This window comes from Microcebus murinus, chromosome 9 (genome assembly GCF_040939455.1).
Source record: "Microcebus murinus isolate Inina chromosome 9, M.murinus_Inina_mat1.0, whole genome shotgun sequence".
Lineage (NCBI taxonomy): Eukaryota > Metazoa > Chordata > Mammalia > Primates > Cheirogaleidae > Microcebus > Microcebus murinus.
In genome coordinates, this window is record NC_134112.1 from 27,666,045 (window position 1) to 27,685,873 (window position 19,829).

At 40.5% G+C, this 19,829-nt stretch overlaps 1 protein-coding gene and 1 pseudogene across 1 annotated transcript; one reads left to right on the plus strand and one right to left on the minus strand.

Annotated features, from left to right (window-relative positions):
• Nucleotides 1-1,533: 1,533 nt before the first annotated feature.
• On the minus strand, nt 1,534-8,371 carry NPY (neuropeptide Y). The gene is made up of 4 exons (XM_012773325.2): nt 8,221-8,371; nt 7,100-7,287; nt 3,611-3,691; nt 1,534-1,732 (listed from the first exon to the last, which is right to left on the minus strand). The coding sequence occupies exons 2-4, from the start codon at nt 7,285-7,287 to the stop codon at nt 1,708-1,710; spliced, it is 294 nt and encodes a 97-aa protein (XP_012628779.1). The 5' UTR covers nt 8,221-8,371; the 3' UTR covers nt 1,534-1,707.
• A 5,064-nt stretch (nt 8,372-13,435) lies between these two features.
• On the plus strand, nt 13,436-13,562 carry LOC142873104 (uncharacterized; annotated as a pseudogene).
• The last annotated feature ends 6,267 nt before the right edge of the window (nt 13,563-19,829 follow it).

Genomic DNA, 19,829 nt, shown 5'->3' on the forward strand with positions numbered 1-19,829 from the left:
TTCCTATTTGCTCTACTCCATATAAGAGTGCTACAGTCATTCATTGATGGGCTACACTCTGTGAAATGTATCATTAGGCGATTTTGTTGCTATGTGAACATCGCAGAGTGTACAAGCCTTTCTAGGCTACAAACCTGTACAGCATGCGACTGTACTGCATACTGTAGGCACCTGTAACACAATGGTAAGTATTTGTGTATCTAAACATACCTAAGCATGGAAAAGGTACAGTAAGAATATGGTATTATAATCTTATGAGGCCACTGTTGTATGTGTGGTCCGTGGTTGACTGAAACATTGTTAAGTGGTGCATGACTATATATGTGGTGATGAATATTTAGCATATGTTATAGCATATATATGCTGCCAGGTGGATCTTTGAGTCAACTTTCCTTGCATATTGTAACTTTTAAAAAGTTCCTAAATACACTAGATTAATAAAGAACTTTGATGTTGTGTGATAATAAATTGTGACTTATTCAACCTTTTAAGATTTTAAAAACACTTCACATTATCAGTTTTTAATTGTAAGATCAAAGAAAAAAATAAGAATGTTAGGGAAATCAGAGAACAATTTTATCTTAGTTTCATTAAAGGGAATTATATTTCTAGCAACACTGACATCCTTAGCTCAAAAAAAATTAGAATTCTTTATATACAGACAATATTGTATATATTATGAGATTCCCTAAGTCATGATGTATATTGTTATTCATAGTTTTTTTGTAAGCAGCTTTCAGATGTCACATAAAAAATAGTTGCGCATACTTTTTATAGTGTGGTATAAAGTACCAGTGTGGGATGGAACTCATTTTCTTTGATTTAGAAGTTATGTGTAAGAATCTATTATAATAACATTAATTTTAAACTAAGCCCTTGCAAATAGATACTTGAAGAAGGGGCAAGTTTAACAACTTTACCTAGGTTAATTAACATGTCCCATTTTAGGAAGGTAATCAACCCACTGAGTAGTGACCTGATTAGATGTATACACCTGAGCTGTCTGCCATGGTAGCCACTAGAGACATGTGGCTATTTAAAGTAAAATTCATTAAAATTAAATAAAATATAAAACTCAGCTCCTTATTTGCACTAGCCACATTCAAAGGCTCAAAAGCCATATGTGGTTAATGGCTCCCATATCCAACAGAGGGATAAAAGACATTTCACAGAAATTTCCATTAGACAGTGATCCCTTCTGCTGACAGCATAGGTTAACAAGGTTAACAAGAGTTCCATGTGCATGGGGTGGAAGTTTAGAAATTTTCCCAAATTAGCATTCCCTTGGTCAATGTCTCCAAATGGTTGTATAAGTTACACACACACACATACAGACACACACACACACACTCACATACATACACAGATAAGTCTTGATTATCATATATAGTCATATCTTTACATCTTTCATAGCCATTGCTTTAGTATCCCTGAAACAAACCCTGAATCTCCCACTTGAGGAAGATTGTAATTTAATAAATAACAGAAAAACAATTCTCACTATTTCAATAGCAGATTTTTCATTGAAGAGGATACACTTTTGAATGCATGGTACTTTATTTAAACACATATATATACAATGATGACAAAGGAAAACATTACAGAATTAGGCACAATGGCTGCATGCAGGATGGGCAGAGTTTCGTTTTACAGGATGAAATATGGGTTGAAAATAGGAAGAGACCAGAGAGCAAGTTTCATTTCCCATCACCACATAGAAGGGTCTTCAAGCCTGCAAAACATAAGAAGAAAACCATGTGATATAATAGAAGCTGCCCAACTGTCTGGGATGCTTGCAAGAGTGAGACATTTCAGTTCTGAACAGAAAGATGACCAGAAAGTGTTGAAAAGCCTCCTGTGGGCATTCTAAATAGGAGGCCATGCGGAATATCAGAACGTGAGACAGCTACATAAAGTGCAAAGACCCAGCTGAGTAGCTTTCACTGCTGTCAACGGGAGTCCCCGGGAAATCTCAGAGGGAGGATTGTAAAGGCTCTGTATGTATCAAAGGAGCCAAAGAACTCGGCAGTCTCTCTGAGGATCAAATTTACAGAAAGCACACGACACTGTAACGAGAAACTTATTGTTACTAAACTCTACATATGTTTCTTTTGTTTTCCTGCAAGCCTTTTTACTTAGTAAAACGCTATGTATTAGGCTATGATGAACCGTTTTTAATAAAATAGCACTCACAGGCAACTTCAAAGCTGTCAAGTTTTATCTCCTTCTAACTGCACGTGATGGAGCCTGTCAATCAGGGTGCAATTAACTTTATTTCATGCACCAGCTGTGTGTCTTTGGCACAAAACAAAGGCCCGCAGCAAGGTTCCAAGTAGGTCTGGAATGTCATGTTTCTAACCCTGAGTAGACATAACCTACCTTAAACTTTTTACAGTGGCAAACATTATATGCATGTCAATGAGACATGAAAAGGCATTAATGCTAAGTATTACAGACAATCCTTATGAATTGTCTGCTTCCCTTATATTAGCTGTTAAAGTCTGGGAGAACTAGAGTTTTATTCTAGTTCAAATCATTGTTTCCTTCAGAGAAAAATCTGACAGCTCTATACTTGCACCCTTCGCTCTGGCTCACCATTTCGCAAGAGAACTGAGGAAGGGTGGGAGGAAAGTGCGTGGCCCAGCCAGTCACTCGGCTGATTCTCCCGGGAGACCCTCCGCGGAGAGTCCCATGCCAGTCACACTCCCTGAGCAAGCGCTCTAGTGCCCTCTTCTGGGGAAACCTGGTTCTTGACATGCTAGAGCTCTGCGTTTAAGACAGCCAAGCTACCACATGGGTGGACCATGTGCACTGTGGTCTTACTGTGGATAGAGGCGGGAAGCAGGACGGAAGAGTTAGGGGGTTATGAAAAGTTAGGGAAGGACCAGGCTTCTCTTCAGCAGCACTCCTTGTCCCGGAGGCGCCAGAGAATCCTAGTCCAACGTTTAACACTCAGGTATTGGTGGGTACCTCTTCCCAAGACATACCCACACTCCAAGAAAGTCCTGAGGCTACAGACAAACTTCTAAGAATAATGTCATTCAACATTCATTCATTGAATGTAATAAATTACTATGTGACATCAGTTGAACTAAAATATGTCGAAAAGTATTCAGGTGTAACTGATGTATCTAAGCTTCGAGTAAAACCAAGATGGTTAGAGTAAAATCCATGAGGGGCATTTCCTATGACATCTGGACGCTCCACATAGTATATAAAAACTCAAGATTATTATCCCAGCCAAAAATAGACAGTTGGTCATTTCAATTTAGAGTTGCGGACTCATTCTATGCTCCCCTAATTCTAACGATGTTAGAAATTCTATATAAAGTAATTTCTGAGTTAAAAGTCACTTAAATATTGAAAATTCTCAAAGGAGCCCCAAATAATCTGGGCTAGAAAATATGATCTCACAGAAGCCTAGAGATTTGCCAATGAGTCCTTGAAAAGAAAGGTCTTCCCTGCCTGGCTCTCTAGCCTCATTTTTGGCCAAATCCTCCCAGTCTAGAAGCCCCCATCCCAAAGCCTCCCACCAGGGAGCTTCCTCTGACTTCTCTCCCCAGACACCTTGAGCTCTACAACAATGTCCCCATCACAAGCCTCATCATACCTAGTTCTGGGGACATTTTCCGTGCTTTCTCTCATCAAGAGGTCTGAAATCAGTGTCTCAGGGCTAGATCGTTTTCCGTATCTGGAAAAAAAAAAAAGTCCTTTAAAACAAGTTTGGAATAGGCATAAAAAACTTTAAGATAAAAGAAGATAGTTTTCTGTTTGGGATATTAAGCCTGAAAGCTATTTTCAGTTGTTCATCTGCTAACAAACAATCTAGGTGTACAAAGCATATATTACCAGAGACATCATAAATATGATTTCAAATTGTATACATATTTCAACTCTGCTCAAATACTTAATAAATAACTTAGCAGATTATTCAAACCCAGACAAAATTCCTAGTCAAATTTTTTCCCTTTTATGCTACCACAAATAATACATATACAGATATAGTTTGATAACTGGGTGTTGTGAAATTTAAAAACATTGACATTTAAGTATGACTTTAAATGTTTCCATAATTAGTTAATTGACTATAGTGCTGATAATACACAGCAGTTTAAATCTTAACAAGGAGACCAGATGATATTTAAGAAACAACCCTAGGAAAAAAAATCAGCAGACTACCATTCAAGACCCACCTGTCATTGAATCTCAGTTTTCTCACTGGTAAAAATAAAATCATAACCCCTGCTTAAATCAGAGGCTTTGTGAAAATCCAATGTGAAATGTGAGTCACAATGCTTTGAAAGTGACAAAGTGAAATACAAATGCAAATTATTGCTGTTGAAATGCATCAATTCTTACAGTTACCAACAGATCCTGAATCTTATAGTTTCCACATTTATTTGAGGTACAAAAAGCTAACAGTTTTCCCTGATGCTGTGATTTTAGCCTCCCTGGAAGTATAAAGGATTCCTACTGGTCAATGGAAATGTTTGTTTTTTTCCTATAGCAGGATATGGAGGGGACAATATATGAGGTAAGGCTATGTTTACCTGTAATATATGCTACCTGCTCCCAGACACTTCAAAAGGGTCAGGCAAGTCTACACCAAATTGTTTTTTAAAAAGCCATTTTTTCCTTTCTCAGAAAAGATGTTGGACACCAGCAGTCACTTTGTTTACAAATAAAAATTAGCCTGGTATAGACTGATTAATAGGTACAACAAACCAGGCAGAGGGTGTATTCTAACTGCCTATCAAGCACAATTCAATCGAAATGTTTCGGAAAGATTTTCCTATTTCTGTTCCTTTCCTGAGACTCAAGGGAAACAAAAACAAAACACCCCCCTGCCTTACTCCCATCATTTGTAAGATTTTCTCAAAGATATTCTGGAATTAGGATATTAGACTCTAGGCTGCTGCTTTGACTTATTTATTCTGCCCATCAGCTGATTTTACTAATCTTAAAACTCATGGTCAACCTTAATTAATTTATCATCATCCCGAAGCTATTCTCTCCAATTTACCAGTAAAGAACCTAAATCTGCAATATCAGGACTTACACAGTCATGAACTATCGTATATCCAGGACAGCACTGTTCCACTCTTCTTCCTTCTCTAATTAATTCTGGATTACCCTTCTTTTCTATAGTGCTTTAACTTGCAAAGATTGAATCTCTAGGACAGAGAGTCTCAGACCTGGCTGCATATTAGAATCACCTGGGGAGATTTAACAACCACATAAAGCCCAGACTCTACCCCAGAGGGTCTGAATTAATTGGTTATGAGGGAAGCCCAGCATCAGTGTATTTTAAAAGCTTCCCAGGTGATTCTAATGTGCAACCAGGATGGAGAAAAACTAATCTAAGGGTGAGTTTCTCAACCTAGGCACTACTGACATTTAGGCTGGATGTTCTTGTTATGGGGGTTGTGCTGGGCAGTGTAGAATATTTAGCAGCCTCCCTGGCCTCTACCCACTAGATGCCCACCTCCCATTGTGAAAACCAAAGATGTCTCCAGACATTGCCAAATGTCTTGGGGAGAAGAAAATCACCCCTCGTTGGGAACCACTGATCTAGGGGGCTGTATACGCAGAATATAGTAGACCCCCACTGTAGAATAAACGATGCAGCTTTCAGAAGTAATGAACCAGTGGTATATACCGCAACAAGAATATAGCTTAAAAGCATGAAGTGAGTGGGGAAAAGGAAGAGAATGATATTAGATTACCATTTATGCTAAATTAAAACATATTCACAAATGACCCTGTAATTTTGAAAAACATATACATGTGCGTATGAGTGGGTGTTTGTAGTGGGAAGGCAATGAGTGAAAAATGGAGATGGTGGGTGCATATTACAAGCCTCTCATGGTTTCTGAGAAGGAACCTATATGAAGATGAGACATCTTCATCCTCAGGGACCAGCTCATTTCCATATAAGCTGAATCTCTTGCCATGAAACTCAAGCCTTTCTCCCTATTGTTTCTCAACAGAGATGTTGGAGATAACACCAACCGTTGACTGTTGACGGTGGTGACAACACCCAAGGAAAACCAACAGGAGGGCTCCAATTCCAATTCCCCTAAGAAAAGCTTTCATGAAATGTCTTTAGTTTCATGAACTGTAAAATGGAGATAATTATACTCACTTCAGAGCTTTGAGGTAAAGACTGAATGAGATAATACCTATGAAAACATTTTGAAATGCCAAAGCTTTATACCATAGTAAAGCTTCACAGCAATCATCTTTGCAAAAATGGGTTCTACTGTATAACTAAACAACAAAAGATTTTCTAAAAAAGAAAAACAACAGTTAATGTCTCTTTGTTTATACAAGCTCTACGATCTCTGTGATCACATAGCAAGAATTTGAAGCAATTAACTTTCTGGGAAGTTTACTAGGGTATAAAATATGATTGCTTTTTATTAATTAAAATGATCAGCTTTTAAAGAATCATAAATCAATCCTATTTAATTCTGGCATTTTCGTGTTTTTGTTTTTTTTTATTCTATATAATGGGGCTGAAACTGCAAAAACAAAACAAAAACCATACAGAAGAAAAGAACATAGCTCCATTTGTCTTTTCCTACATACTGTCATTTAATTCGCCCTGGGCAGGTTGAGAAGTCTGGCAAAGCTCTTAGCAACCCTGCTGTTTCCTTGTTGGTTTTCTTTGATGGTTATTCAGATTTTCCTAGACCCCTGCTCGCCCTTCTCCTTATAGCATTTCCCGGGTGCAGTGCTGCCCCTTTCACCTGGCACTTTCCCATCGACGTTTCTAGACAGGCCCCCAACTGCTCTAACAACAACAACAAAAGCAAAAACCAAACAAACAAAAAACACCGAGGAGAGGGGTGGCCAGCCTCCTAGCCTGCTGCACCTGGATCAAAAGCTCACTTCTTTGTGACTGAACTTGCAGAGGGAAAGTACCCAGTTCGTGCAGATTGTGCCCTGCACATTGACCTAGAGCTATGCGCCCCATACTGTCCTGCCCCGGGATAGAGAAGACAAAGAACCGATCCCTGTCCCCTCGGAGCTCCAGGTCCTCCAGGTGTGCAGGCGCCGCGCTATGGCGTGGGTCCCGCGGAGCCCACCTACCCACCTCTGCCTGGTGATGAGGTTGATATAGTGTCGCAGCGCGGAGTAGTATCTGGCCATGTCTTCCGCGGGCGCATCTTCGCCCGGGTTGTCCGGCTTGGAGGGGTACGCCTCGGCCAGCGCACCCAGGCACACCAGCAGGGACAGGGCGAGGGTCAGTCCGGACAGCCCCAGTCGCTTGCTACCTAGCATCTGAGGGCACAGAAGGCGCAATGAAGGGGGCTCGAGGATTCAGAGGACACACACCCCGCTCCTCCCTCCCGTACCTCCCGCGCCCCTCCCCTCGCTACCACCCTTGCCCGCCGGGGCTTCCCGGTCCCAGTCCCGCAGGGAGGGCCCGAGCGTGGCTAGCTCCACCTTGCGGGCCCAGGGCACCATCCGCCCTGGCCCGGCCCCTCTGCCCCACCCCGAAAACTTCGTGCAACTTCTTTCCAAGTCGCCGGGACCCAGAGTCGCGCGGCGAGAGGCGCAAGGTGGGTTTAGACACTTTAAAAACGTATTTAGAAGTTCCTCCTGCTGGGTTAAAGACATGATCGCTTTCCTCCCCTCTTGCCCAAACCCTTGTCGTGGAAGAAAACTTTCTTCTCTGTTACTTTGGCCAGCCTGGCTCCAGGGGCTCAACAGTGACAACAGAGGCTACCTCGGGGTGGCAACTGCGGTGGGAAACGGGGAAAGACAGTCGCTCCCGGGTCCAGCTACTCTCGGTTTGAATCCCAAGGATCCAGAGAAGAGGCAGAGCGAGGGACACTCCTCTCTCGGAGACGCCGCCTGGAAAACCTTCCTCCCGCGCGCCGCTCTCTGGGTCTCCCGACCGCCACCCCCCGGGAAACCGCCAGGTGCTTTGGGATAGGGGTCCCTCGTTCTCCCGCCATATCCATCAAAAGATAATGCAGAGGGACCCCGCAGCCCGGAAGAAGGGCGGATGAACAAATGGAGTGGAGCAGAAGGGGCAAGTGGAGTTTAGCCGCCAAGAGGGGCTGGCGCGCGTCGGGGCGCGGAGTGAGCGTCAGGTGAGACCCTCCCAGGGGCCCAGGGCTCCGCGGAGGGTGAGACTGTGCCCCGGGCAAGTTCACAGGCCACCCTTCTCTCCCTCCCTCCCGGAGCCAAACGGGTCTCAGCACTCACGGTGGCTGGCGGGCGGGCGGGCGTGGCCGGGCGCCGGGTGCTCTGCTGTCGGGCGCGCCTCTCCGAAGGGTGAGAGCCGGCGGATGGGGTGCAGAGAGCGGGTCGCACCTGGGCTTTTATGGAGCGCTCTCTCCGCCGCAGGAGGGGCCTCGGGCAATCACGCTTGGGTGACTCCCACCCGCCACTTCCCGCCCCCGAGTGGCAGGGGGTGGGGGCTGGAGCCGCGGTCGCATGAGTGTTTACTTGAACAGTCACCCACACCCCCACTCTCCCGCCCCAGGTCCTGCTGGCGAAGGGGGGCCTGATCGTGCGGGCGAGGCTGCGCGCTCCGAGGATGCTGAACCAGACCACCAAAGCGCAAGTGCCTGCCCGCCGGCCGTGCCCAGAGCCGGCTTTCCTTCACGCCCCGTCTAGTCTTGCCAGAGATAGGCACCTCTCAGACCATCTTTGTCCTGTTACCGAGACTGCCAACCTATTTGGCGCCGGAGTAGGGGGTACCCGAATCCTCTGTTTGGTGGAGCATCTCCGGGACCCGCGCGGCGCTCGCGCCGGGTACAACTGCGCGCTTTCGGATGGGCGCAAATGGGCGCACAGACTTTTTCTGCACTTAAAGCTAATCGGAGGCGGCTGCCCGAAGTCCCCAGCTAGAGGCTCCGAACGCCGCTCCCGGGGGAGCTGAGAACCGGCTTTCGTGACTGCGGCCCCTTTCCCCAGGTGGTTTCTCTAGGAGGTCATCCCTGCTCAAGTGCTCGCCCAAACACAGCCTTTGTCGCGACACGAGAGTGTGGCGACTCAAAACTCCCCAGAGGCAGAACACGGTAAACCCCATTTCCCCTGTTTGCTGGAAAAGAGCCACGTTTCCAGCATCTAGAGACCCCGTAAAACGCAATGAAACAAAAATGTGGTCCAACGTGGCTGTAGTTAAATGAGCAGCAATTTCTCCTTTATCTGCCAGCCCTTGTACAGTCCCAATTAACGTTAATTGAGAATGTGAGTTTTGATTAAAATGAAACAGGTAAAAAAAAGTGGTCAGCATCCATTTGTGCATCGCGTCAAACCTGTTGAATGAATAGGAAAGATACAGAAACAGTTCTTACAGGATCAGGATGTTACGCAGTGGACTGAAATCTTAAAGTTCCCAGAATGAATGTTCCCCGAAGTCTGAATCTTTCTAAATAAAATGACATGTCGGGAAATTAAAGCGTTAAGTTGAACGTTATATTAATGCTACAGTGACAAGTAATTCTGTTAAACTGACACTTTGGTTTTGTGCTGTTCCAGCAATGCTGACTTAAATATCAAATACCGTGAATCCTTTGTGTGCATGTATGTATGTATGTGCCTGCTTGTGTGACCAAATTATAATCTTGGAGATCAACATCCCTTTCACTTGGTGACTGCTTTTCTTTATACATTGCACGAACACATACCGGGGACACAAATATCAGGCCTCTCAGAATTGTTCAGGGGTGCTTCCATAAAGGAACTTTGGTAAAAGTGAAAAACATCTTCTAACTCAGAGCCCTTTCTTGATAAAGGGAAAGGCACAGTCCACCTTTTATAAAATAATCTTTTAGAGTCTATCACAGATTCCTATCAATTAAAACCTGGATTCAGAAGGAACCATCAACTTTGGAAGAAATTATGTCTAAGGAGGTACACCCCTCTTGAGTGGAGAGCACTGTGGAGAATTGGTTGATTTCGCTTAAGGTAGTGTCATTGGCCCCCAAGAATAAGAACCTATCGTCAGGGTTCAGCATTTGGAGAATGAAAAGCAGGGAATGATGAGCTCTGTGTGTGTAATATCTTTACATCCTATCTCCTTTCTCTCCAGTCCCAGCTGCATCTCCTGGCCTTAGGCTCTGAATGTTCTGTCTCTCTCAGGACTTTGTTCCATCAATTGCCTCCTGTCTTTCTTGGAATTGCCTATACCCTCCCTCAGCTTATAAATTTGCTTGGATTTTTTTCCATGAAAGAAATAAAACCAAACCAAAATCCCTCCCAAAAAGAAACAAAACCAACTGTCATTCAACCTAGCATTTCCTCCAAGCTGCTGAACCATTTCTCCCCTTTGTTTCAAAGTCAAGTTTACTTATTCATCTGCTTACACTTTATTGGGACACCATTGAAATATACAAAGCTACAAATCTTTAAATATTCAATTCAATATATTCTTACATATATATGTGCCCATGAAACCATCACCACAACCAAGATAATGAGCATACATAACACCTCAAATTTCCTCATGTACATTTGTGATTCCTCCCCCTGCCTCTCCTTACCCTCTGCTCCATTGATCTGCTTTCTGTCTCTGTAGATTTGCTTGCATTTTCTAGAACTTCTTATAAATGTAATTCCACAATATATACTCATTGTCTGCCTTCTTTCATTCAGCATCATTATTTTGGGATCCACTCATTTTGTTGCAAGTACCAATAGTGTATTCCCTTTTATTGCTGGACAGTATTCTATAATATGATTTACTTCAAAATTTTTAATCTATTCAACTACTCATGCATTGTAGGTTGTTTCAGCAACCCAAAATCCGTGAATAAAGCTGTAATGACATTCATTTATGAGTCTTTGCATGCATATAAGACTTCATTTCTCCTGGGAAAATACTTAAAAGCAGAATGCTGAGTCCAATGGTGAGTGTATATAATTCCATAATTCATTGAAGATCTGTTTTGGTTTCTGTTTTGCTCCCTGTTTTCCCCTGTGTGTTTTATTTTGAAAAGATTCTACTGCTATGCTTTAAAGTTCACTTATCTTTTCTTCTGCAATATCTCTTCACTGTTGCTCCTATTCAGTGTATTTTGCACCGTAGCTTTCATCTCTAGAATTTTAGTGTGTATCTTTGTTATATCTTCCTTATCTCAACATGCCCAGTCTTGTCCCTCAATTCTTGAATATACATTAATAATAACTTTTGTACTAGTAACATTTATGTCATTTTTGTGTCACTTGGGGTTAACTTTTCTGTAAATTATGGTTTGTATTTTCCTTCTTCTTTGCATGCCTAGTAATTTTTAATACAATGTCAGACATTGTAACTTTTACCTTGTCATTTGTTATACCTTGAATGTTTACATTCCTATAATCATTCTTGAGCTTTGTTCTGAGATAGTTAAAAACTTGTAAATAATTTTATCCATTCAGGTCTTGCATTTCAGTTTTGTTAGGTAGGATCAGAACTGGCTTTAGTGTAGGTTTAGTTTTTCCACACTTTTGAGGCAAAATCTTTTTTGTTATTTTTAGCTGAGACTTGATACTTCCCTGAGTTGTGAGGTTTTCCCTATAGAGACAAGCACTATTCTCAGCCCTGGGTGAGCACTGTTTACTCTCATCCTTTGTATGGTTCTTTTACTGGTCTCAGGTGGTTTCTTCATATGTATGATCTGATCAGTAATCAACTAAATACTCAAGGGAGACACCCTACAAATCTCCAGAGTGTCCTCTGTCTCACCCAGTACAATACTTGTGGACTCTAGCTGCCCTGGACCCCACACTACCAGCCCCAGCTCCTCTACCAGGCTAATTCAATTTTTCTCATCTTCACTGCAGCCTAGATGACTTCTTCAGCAGGAAGCTGGGACCATTGTATGGCCCCTCATTTGTTTCCCATACCTAAGAGATCACTGTCCTTTGTTTGCTGATGTCCAATGTTTTGAGTGTTGTTTCATATATTCTCGTCTAGTGTTTTAATTGTGTCAGAGAGGAGGGTAAATCTAATCCCTGTTTCTTTGTCTTCCCCAGGAGAGGAAGTCTCATAGCAAGGCTTCTTGAAACAGATGTTTGTTTTTGTTGTTTCTGCTTCTTCACCTTGTTTGTTCATGAAACCTCTGCAACCTAGATTCTAACTGAAGCAAGATGCTGAACCTGCTATCAGCAAGACCTCCTAGTTGCAAACCACAGGAACCTTCACTAGTTACTTGACTTCTCTTGATCATCACCTTTGCTGATCTCCTCTGATTCACCTCCTTTTTCTCTCAGCTGGCCATCGTCTCTTTTGTTAACTCTCCCTTCTGCATCCCAAACCCCAGCCTTAACCTTTCCACTCCATACATACTGACCAGTCAAACTTCTCTACTCCCCCAGCTTATAAGTCTGAAATCTCTATCTCCAGCTCAGGTTTCATACCTAGAATCCAGGGCTATGTGTCCAACTCAGAAAACCTCCACTAAGAGCCTCAAATTTAGATGGAGCTTCCATTTACACTAATTCCTGATTAGATATCATATGAAGTCCAAAATATTTTCAAAATCTACAAATTAAACTATCAGGCCCCACATACTTTGGACCCTACCTACCTGCTAGTCTCATCTAACATAACTTTCTCCTTCACTCTCTATATGCCTGTCCATTGGCCTTATCTCTGATCCTAAAATATGTTGGTCACTTTTCCCATTTGGGCTTCCATTGAGCTGTGTCTGCTCTCTGAGATAGTCTCTCCCTCAGCTCTTTACCTGTCATCATCTGCATATCATTCTAGTTTCTCTTGAAATATCACTTCTCAATGGAGGATTTTATTGGTCCTCCAGGATGGATTAGGTCACCTATTATAACTTCTCATTAATTGTATTTAGCTGTAGTTTATATATATATATAATATATATTCATATATATATTCTAGTTATTATATTGCTATTTGTTTAATAGCTATACATTTTATCATGTTGACTCCATAAGAGAAGAGACAATGCATGTTTTATTTACTTCTGCATTCCTAGTATGATTCCTAGCACTCAATAGATGCTATAGTTTGTTTGACCTCTTCAAATCTCATGTTGAAATTAGATCCCCAGTGTTAGAGGTGAGGCCTAATGGGATGTGTTTGGGTCATGGGGCAGGTCCCTCATGAATGGCTTGGTGCCCTCCCCCAAGGTAATGAGTCAGTTCTTGCTCTACAGTTCCTACAAGAGCTGGTTGTTTAAAAGAGCCTGGCACCTCCCTCCCCTCTCTCCCTTGCTTCTTCTCTCATCATGTGATCTCTGCGTATACCTTCACCTTCTGCTATCAGTGGAAATAGCCTGAAGCCCTCCCAGAAGCAGATGCTGGCACCATGCTTCTTGTACAGCCTGTAGAACCATGAACCAAATAAACCTCTTTTCTTTGTAAATTACCCAGCTTCAGGTGTTCTTTTATAGCAACACAAACAGACTAAGACAATAGATTTTCAATAAATACATGTTGATCAGAATAAATAGAATATAAGACTATACTTTCAGGGATCATTTCTGTAATTCACTACTAGAGAGGTTTCTTTGAATGTGTAGAAAAAAAAAGAATAAATATATTTTTGCAACTGAGGTTTATAACTGAGTTTTAGAAAGGTCTGATATACAATTTTGAAGAGGGATTGGCAAACCACAACCTATGAGTCACCTCTTGGCTGCTTGTTTTTATAAATAAAGTTTTGTTAGAACATAGCCATGCCTGTTCATTTACATATTGTCTGTGGCTGCTTGCCTGCTAATGGCAAAGTTGAGAAGTTACAACAGGCACAGTAGAGCCCATGATGTCTAAAGTATTTACTCTCTGCCTCTTTATAGAAAATATAAAGAACTTTGATTTAGAATTTAAGTATTTTATATAGATCAGAGATAAATAAACAGACAATTTGAGGGTCCTTAATTTGCCAAACTACTTCTTGCTTAGGTCCCTTGCACATTTTCTCTTCCTGGAGCACTCTTCCTTCCCTTGAGTGTTTTCGGACAAACTCCTGCGTATCTTTTATGTGTGATTCTACAGGACATTCTCTATGATCCCTCAATCTAGATTAGTTTTTCTCCAACTCACCTTATGGTATGAAGCCATAGTATCTTAAAATTTTCCTTTAAACATACTTTCACAGCTGTAACTGTCTATTTAGGTAGATACCATGTGTTATTTTTGTTTGATGTTTCTAAAATTTCATAATTGTAAGCTTCCTAAAAGCAAGGATGTATGATTTGTTTATCATTATAATCCTGATACTTAGAATAGTACTTGGCTCTTAGTAGGTGCTCAATAAAAATGTATTAAATGAAACTGAAACTTGGCCATTATATATATATATATATATATATATATATAATTTGTAGCTGAAGTTTGTTAGGGTTTTAGAAGTCCAACAGCTAACCTCTTTCCAGATAATAACTGATAAGTCAAACATAAAAAAATCAATATACCAGGTTTATCACTAATACTATGGATTGCAGGATATACTTTTAGTTCTGCTTGCTTTTCTAGAAACAAACTCTAACCTTTCAACTTTCATTTTGCTTTTAGCAAACTTAATAAAGCAGTTTACATGCTTCGTTTTCCTTCTAGAATCATTTTTTATTGTAATGGCTTCCATTAACACAAACACTGCTTATTATTTATCTAATATACCAATATTTTCTTTCAGGTGTTTGTCTCAAAAGAATTCAAAAGAATAGCCATTTTGTAAGGTTAGTAAGGAGCAATACAAATTAATTTACTTCTCCTCTTTAACCTTTCTTTTTTTTCATGGATCACAGAAAGCTTTGCAAATAACAATAAACTAAATGTCACCTTCTTGAGGTGGGGACATTTTTAGTGGAAATGAAATTAAGAAAACAGGATAAAGAAATGGCACAATTAGTTTTGGTGTTAGAGGACCAAGATGAGGGTAAGAACACAACATTTATATTTTATAGTAGCCTACAAGACAACATGCTATCCATTATGTCAAAGTTAAACAGAACTTAAGAAAGATCCAAGAGTTTAGTATTATTTTTTTGAAATAAACTGAGAATAAATTTCTCTTAGAAAGTTTATACTACTCACATTGATTTTATATTATGCAGTTAAAAATTAATTTTAAAATTAGGTAATGCATACACATAAATCTAAGCTAGAAATATTTTTTTAAAAGATGTAACTTAAAAAATCATGCTCTATTCCTGCCAACCTTTACCCCATTTCCTAACTCCTACCCAGATAATTTTTTCTATGAATTTCTTGTGTATCTTTCCTGACTTTCTTTATGCAAATAAAATAAAAGATAAACATATGTTCTTATACTTCTCCTTTTCTTTTTTTTTTTTTTTTTTTTTTTTTTTTTTTGAGACAGAGTCTCACTTTGTTGCCCAGGCTAGAGTGAGTGCCGTGGCGTCAGCCTAGCTCACAGCAACCTCAAACTCCTGGGCTCAAGCGATCCTTCTGCCTCAGCCTCCCGAGTAGCTGGGACTACAGGCATGCGCCACCATGCCCGGCTAATTTTTTTTTTTTTTTATATATATATCAGTTGGCCAATTAATTTCTTTCTATTTATAGTAGAGACGGGGTCTCGCTCTTGCTCAGGCTGGTTTTGAACTCCTGACCTTGAGCAATCCGCCCGCCTCGGCCTCCCAAGAGCTAGGATTACAGGCGTGAGCCACCGCGCCCGGCACTTCTCCTTTTCTTATAAACAAAAGCAACATACTATACACAATGTTCACCACCTTGATTTTATTATTTAGTACTATATCTCAGACATCTCTCCATTCTAGAGCTAAAAGTCATCTTCAATCTTTTATTTTAAAAACATTTTTAACAGTTAGACACTATTTCATTGTCTAGAGGTATTATAATTTATTTTACCAGTCCCCTGTTAATGGGCACTTTGGTTGCCTCCAGTCTTTTGCTATTAAATAATACTTAAACTAATATCTTTATAAATATATAATTTCTTATATGTACAGATATATCATGGGAAAATTTCTCAGAAGTGGGATTGAGTTTAAAAGCTAGTTATAAACCTTATACATAGTTGTCAAATTGCTCTACATGGGGAATTTACAAAGTCCCACTCCCACTAACAAAGGCATCTGTTTTCTCACAGCCTAAGCAACAGTGTGGTCACATTTGGGATTATGACCACCCAATAGGTTAAAAAAAAAAAAAAGTATTTTGGGGCACTTCAAATTTCATTTCTTTTATTATAAGTGAGATTACACATCTTTTCATATATTAACAAGCCATTTTTTACCCTTCTTTGTAAACTGTGAATATTCTTTGACCTTTCTTTTTCTGGATTGTAGATTATTTTAAAATCAATGGTATTCATCCATTTAATAAATATGTAGAGGACCTACTGTGTGTGAAGCACTATTCCAAGCACTTGAGATATATCCAAATCCAAAATACATACTAGGCTTATAGTTTAAACAGAAAGTAAATATAAACATAATAAAAATGCAAGTGATGTGGTTTGTTAGAAAGTGATGCGTTCTATGGAGAAAGTCATTGAGATGGAAGGGAGGTTGAAAGTGGCAGTGGGGGCTGAAGGAGAGTTGGGTGGTAGGGCAGGTGACCTTATTGGCAAGGTGACATTTGAGCAAAGACTGGAAGAAGGTGAGGGAATGAGCCATTTAACTAATTGGGGCAGAGCATCCAAGACAGAGAAAAGCCTGTTATGAAGACCATAAGGTGGAAGTGACCAGGGTTGTAGCATGGAAGGGATGAGGAATGGTTGGATTCTGGGTATATTTTAATGGTAGAGTATAGAGTGAGAGAGAAAGAAGGAACAGAGGTAAGGATGACTCCAGGTTTTTTGGCCTGAGTAACTAAAAGAATGGGGTTGCCCCCAACAGTAATGGGAATAGGTTTGGGGGTTGCCATTAGGAGCTCAGTTGAGGACATGTCAAGATTTTGATGTTCATCAGATCCCAAGGGGAGATGTCAGTTATATGTATGAATCTGGAGTTAAAGAGGGGAGTCTAGCATTGAGACATACATTCAGGAGTTGTTGTTTGCCTTTTGATGACATTTAAAGCTGTGACAATAGATAGGATCATCAAGAAATTGAGTAAAGAAAAACACAAGAAGTTGAGTCCTGTAGTAAGTCAATATTGAGAGGCCAGGAGTTGGGAAAGGAGAAGCAAAGTAGCCTGAGATGGAGGGACCAGAGAGGTAGAGAAAGACTGAAAGAGTTTGATGTTTGGTATCCTAGATGTTGCATGCAAAATTTATAGGAAATGGACTCCACGTCAACTGCTGCTGAAAAGCAAAGTAAAATCAACCACTGGCTTAAGAAATGTGGGGATCTAACAATATTTGTACCCCCATAATATGATGAAATTAAAAAAAAAAGAAAACAAAGAAATGTGGGGATCTCAACAAGAGTAGTTTTGGTAGATTCGTGGTATGAAAGCCACCGGATTGGATTTAAGAGAGGAAAAATATTGGAGACACCTCTTTCATGAGTGGAGTTTCACTGCAAAAGGGAGTGGGAAGAGGGGAGTAGCTGGTGAGGGAAATAGGATCAAGAGAAGTTTCTTTTAAGATGGGAAAAGAAGGAGCATGTTGTTCTGTTGTACGGAATGATTAGGGAGAAGGAAAAAGTGACAGTGAAGGAGAGGGTTTCTAGAAGCTTTTATATATTTGAGAGTTTATTCCCTTGTGAAATGAATTGCAAAAGATTAATTTGTGGTTTGTCATTTATCTTTTTGCTCTTGTTTAACGTGTTGTTTTACCTTATAGAAATTTTAAATTTATGTTGAATGTATGAATCTTCTCTTGTGTGTTTCTTAGTTTATAAGGCCTTAGTTTATAAGGCTTTCCACACTCTACAGCAGGAGTTTATAAAGTAGGGCCTAAGAGCCAAATCTAGGCCTTCATTTGTTTTTGCAAATAAAGTTTTATTGAAACACAACCACATTCATTTGTTTACATAGTGTCTGTGGTTGCATTTGCACTACGGTGGCAGAATTGAGTACTTGTGACGGTAACCGTACTGCCCACAAACCTAAAATACTTATTATTTAACCTTTTGTGCAAAAAAATTGCCAACCTCTGCTCTATGGTCAAGAAAAAATGAACTTGCTTTTTTTTTCTTGCACTTTTATGATTCATTTTCCTTTCTACAGTCAATTTACAGAATCTTCTCTCTGTATATGATATTTTAAAACTGTTACGGTGTGAGGTGATACCCCTTCCTTGGTTTGGAAGCTTCTGGCATTATTATTAGTAGTATCATTATTTTTATTATTATCCTTACCTATTGTGCATTTTGTTAGATTTAGAAAAAGGGAAATTTTTTGATCCTGTATTTTCTTTCCCAGATTCTCTGTGAAATTGAAACAGAGTTCATCAATAATACCACTTCTATGGCTATGCATTTTTAGCAGTGTCTAGAAGTACATGTGCAAGAGAACAGTGGCAATTATGAAAATTATTTGGGCCAAAATTACCTCAAAATGTATCTGAAACATCCAGATAATTGCAGGGCTTCTTTTTTTTTTTTATTTGAAAGTATTCTGATAATAGCTGCAATTCTCTCCTCCACTTTGCATGTGCAGGCACACACCGAAGATTCTGAAATAGCACCCAGCGTGCAGAGCTGAGACTGGCTTCGTGTTATTCCAACCAGTTACAATTTGCCTTATATTCTTATTCTTATTAGTGCAAGTCTCATGCTTCTAGTCACACCAGCCCATACAGTAGCAGAATGCTTGTTTTGCTGAGAATAGAACCTTAGATATGATTATGGGAGTGACAAGTGTATTTTGTCACATTGAATGCAGACTTTCCAGGAAGATATGGCTCTCCTATTGTGTAGACGGCTGAAATGCTGTGTAGAACAACATGCACCTCAGGTGACAGCACTGACTACCCTACAGGCTTATTGACGAATCTTGTCTTCATTTCTGACAGGTAGGATTTGAAGATAGTTTAGTCTCTGGCACGAGGATGTATTATTTCCATTTTAAAGACTGTTGTGGATATTGTGGATTGGATGTCACTCAAGACACACTTCAGGACACTTCCGGACTCCTAGGACACCAGAGGCTGGAAAATGGCCATGGGTTTCTCAACCTCACTTGCCACTAGAATTCAGATGTGGTTTAGATCAGATCCTGTTGCTCCAGACTTTGATTCAAAATTGAGTTATAACTCTCATGATATGTCTCAGTTTCTCCATGTATACAATTAAGCATAAAAAATGTTTTCAACAATTCTTGAGTTATGAAAAGATTAAGTTATGTGGGGAGAGGAAAAGGGTGTGGGCACCCTCTTCTTAGCCCAAACCGAGTCAAAGGCAACATGGTTTGGAGTAGATGGCACATGTGGAAGATTCCAGATTCTGCAGCTTCCTGACTGAGGCAAAGGCAGCTGTGCTCTGGGCAGCTGGGTTCTGTGATGGGGTTTTAGGAATTGTTTCTAGAAACTCAACTTAGGGCCTGCTTCTTTGTCACTCACTCCCAAAGATTCTACACTTTAATAAATCCCTTTCGTCTTGAAGTGACTAGAACAAATTCTGAGGTCTAAAACTAAGAACTCCAGACAACAGCAGAACTGTGGGAGAAAGACTGTTTAAATTAGAATTTTGCTACCACACATTGGTTCTCTTGAGTCTCAGAAATGGGAAACACATGCCTCTAGGAGGTGTTTCCCCTCGTTTGGCTACTTATAAGGGTCCCTTTTAACTGAAGGAGTCAGAGTATCTTGTCTGAAACACACAGCAGCCTGCCCATGGGAATATTATTCTTTAAACTTCAGTACTGTAGAAAATACCATCTGGCTTACCATTGGCTAGTCATTGTCTCCAACAGGATTAAAACCAAAGAAACCAAAAGTTCTCCAGCCTCATTCTAAGGCTGCTTCCGATCCCTGCCTCT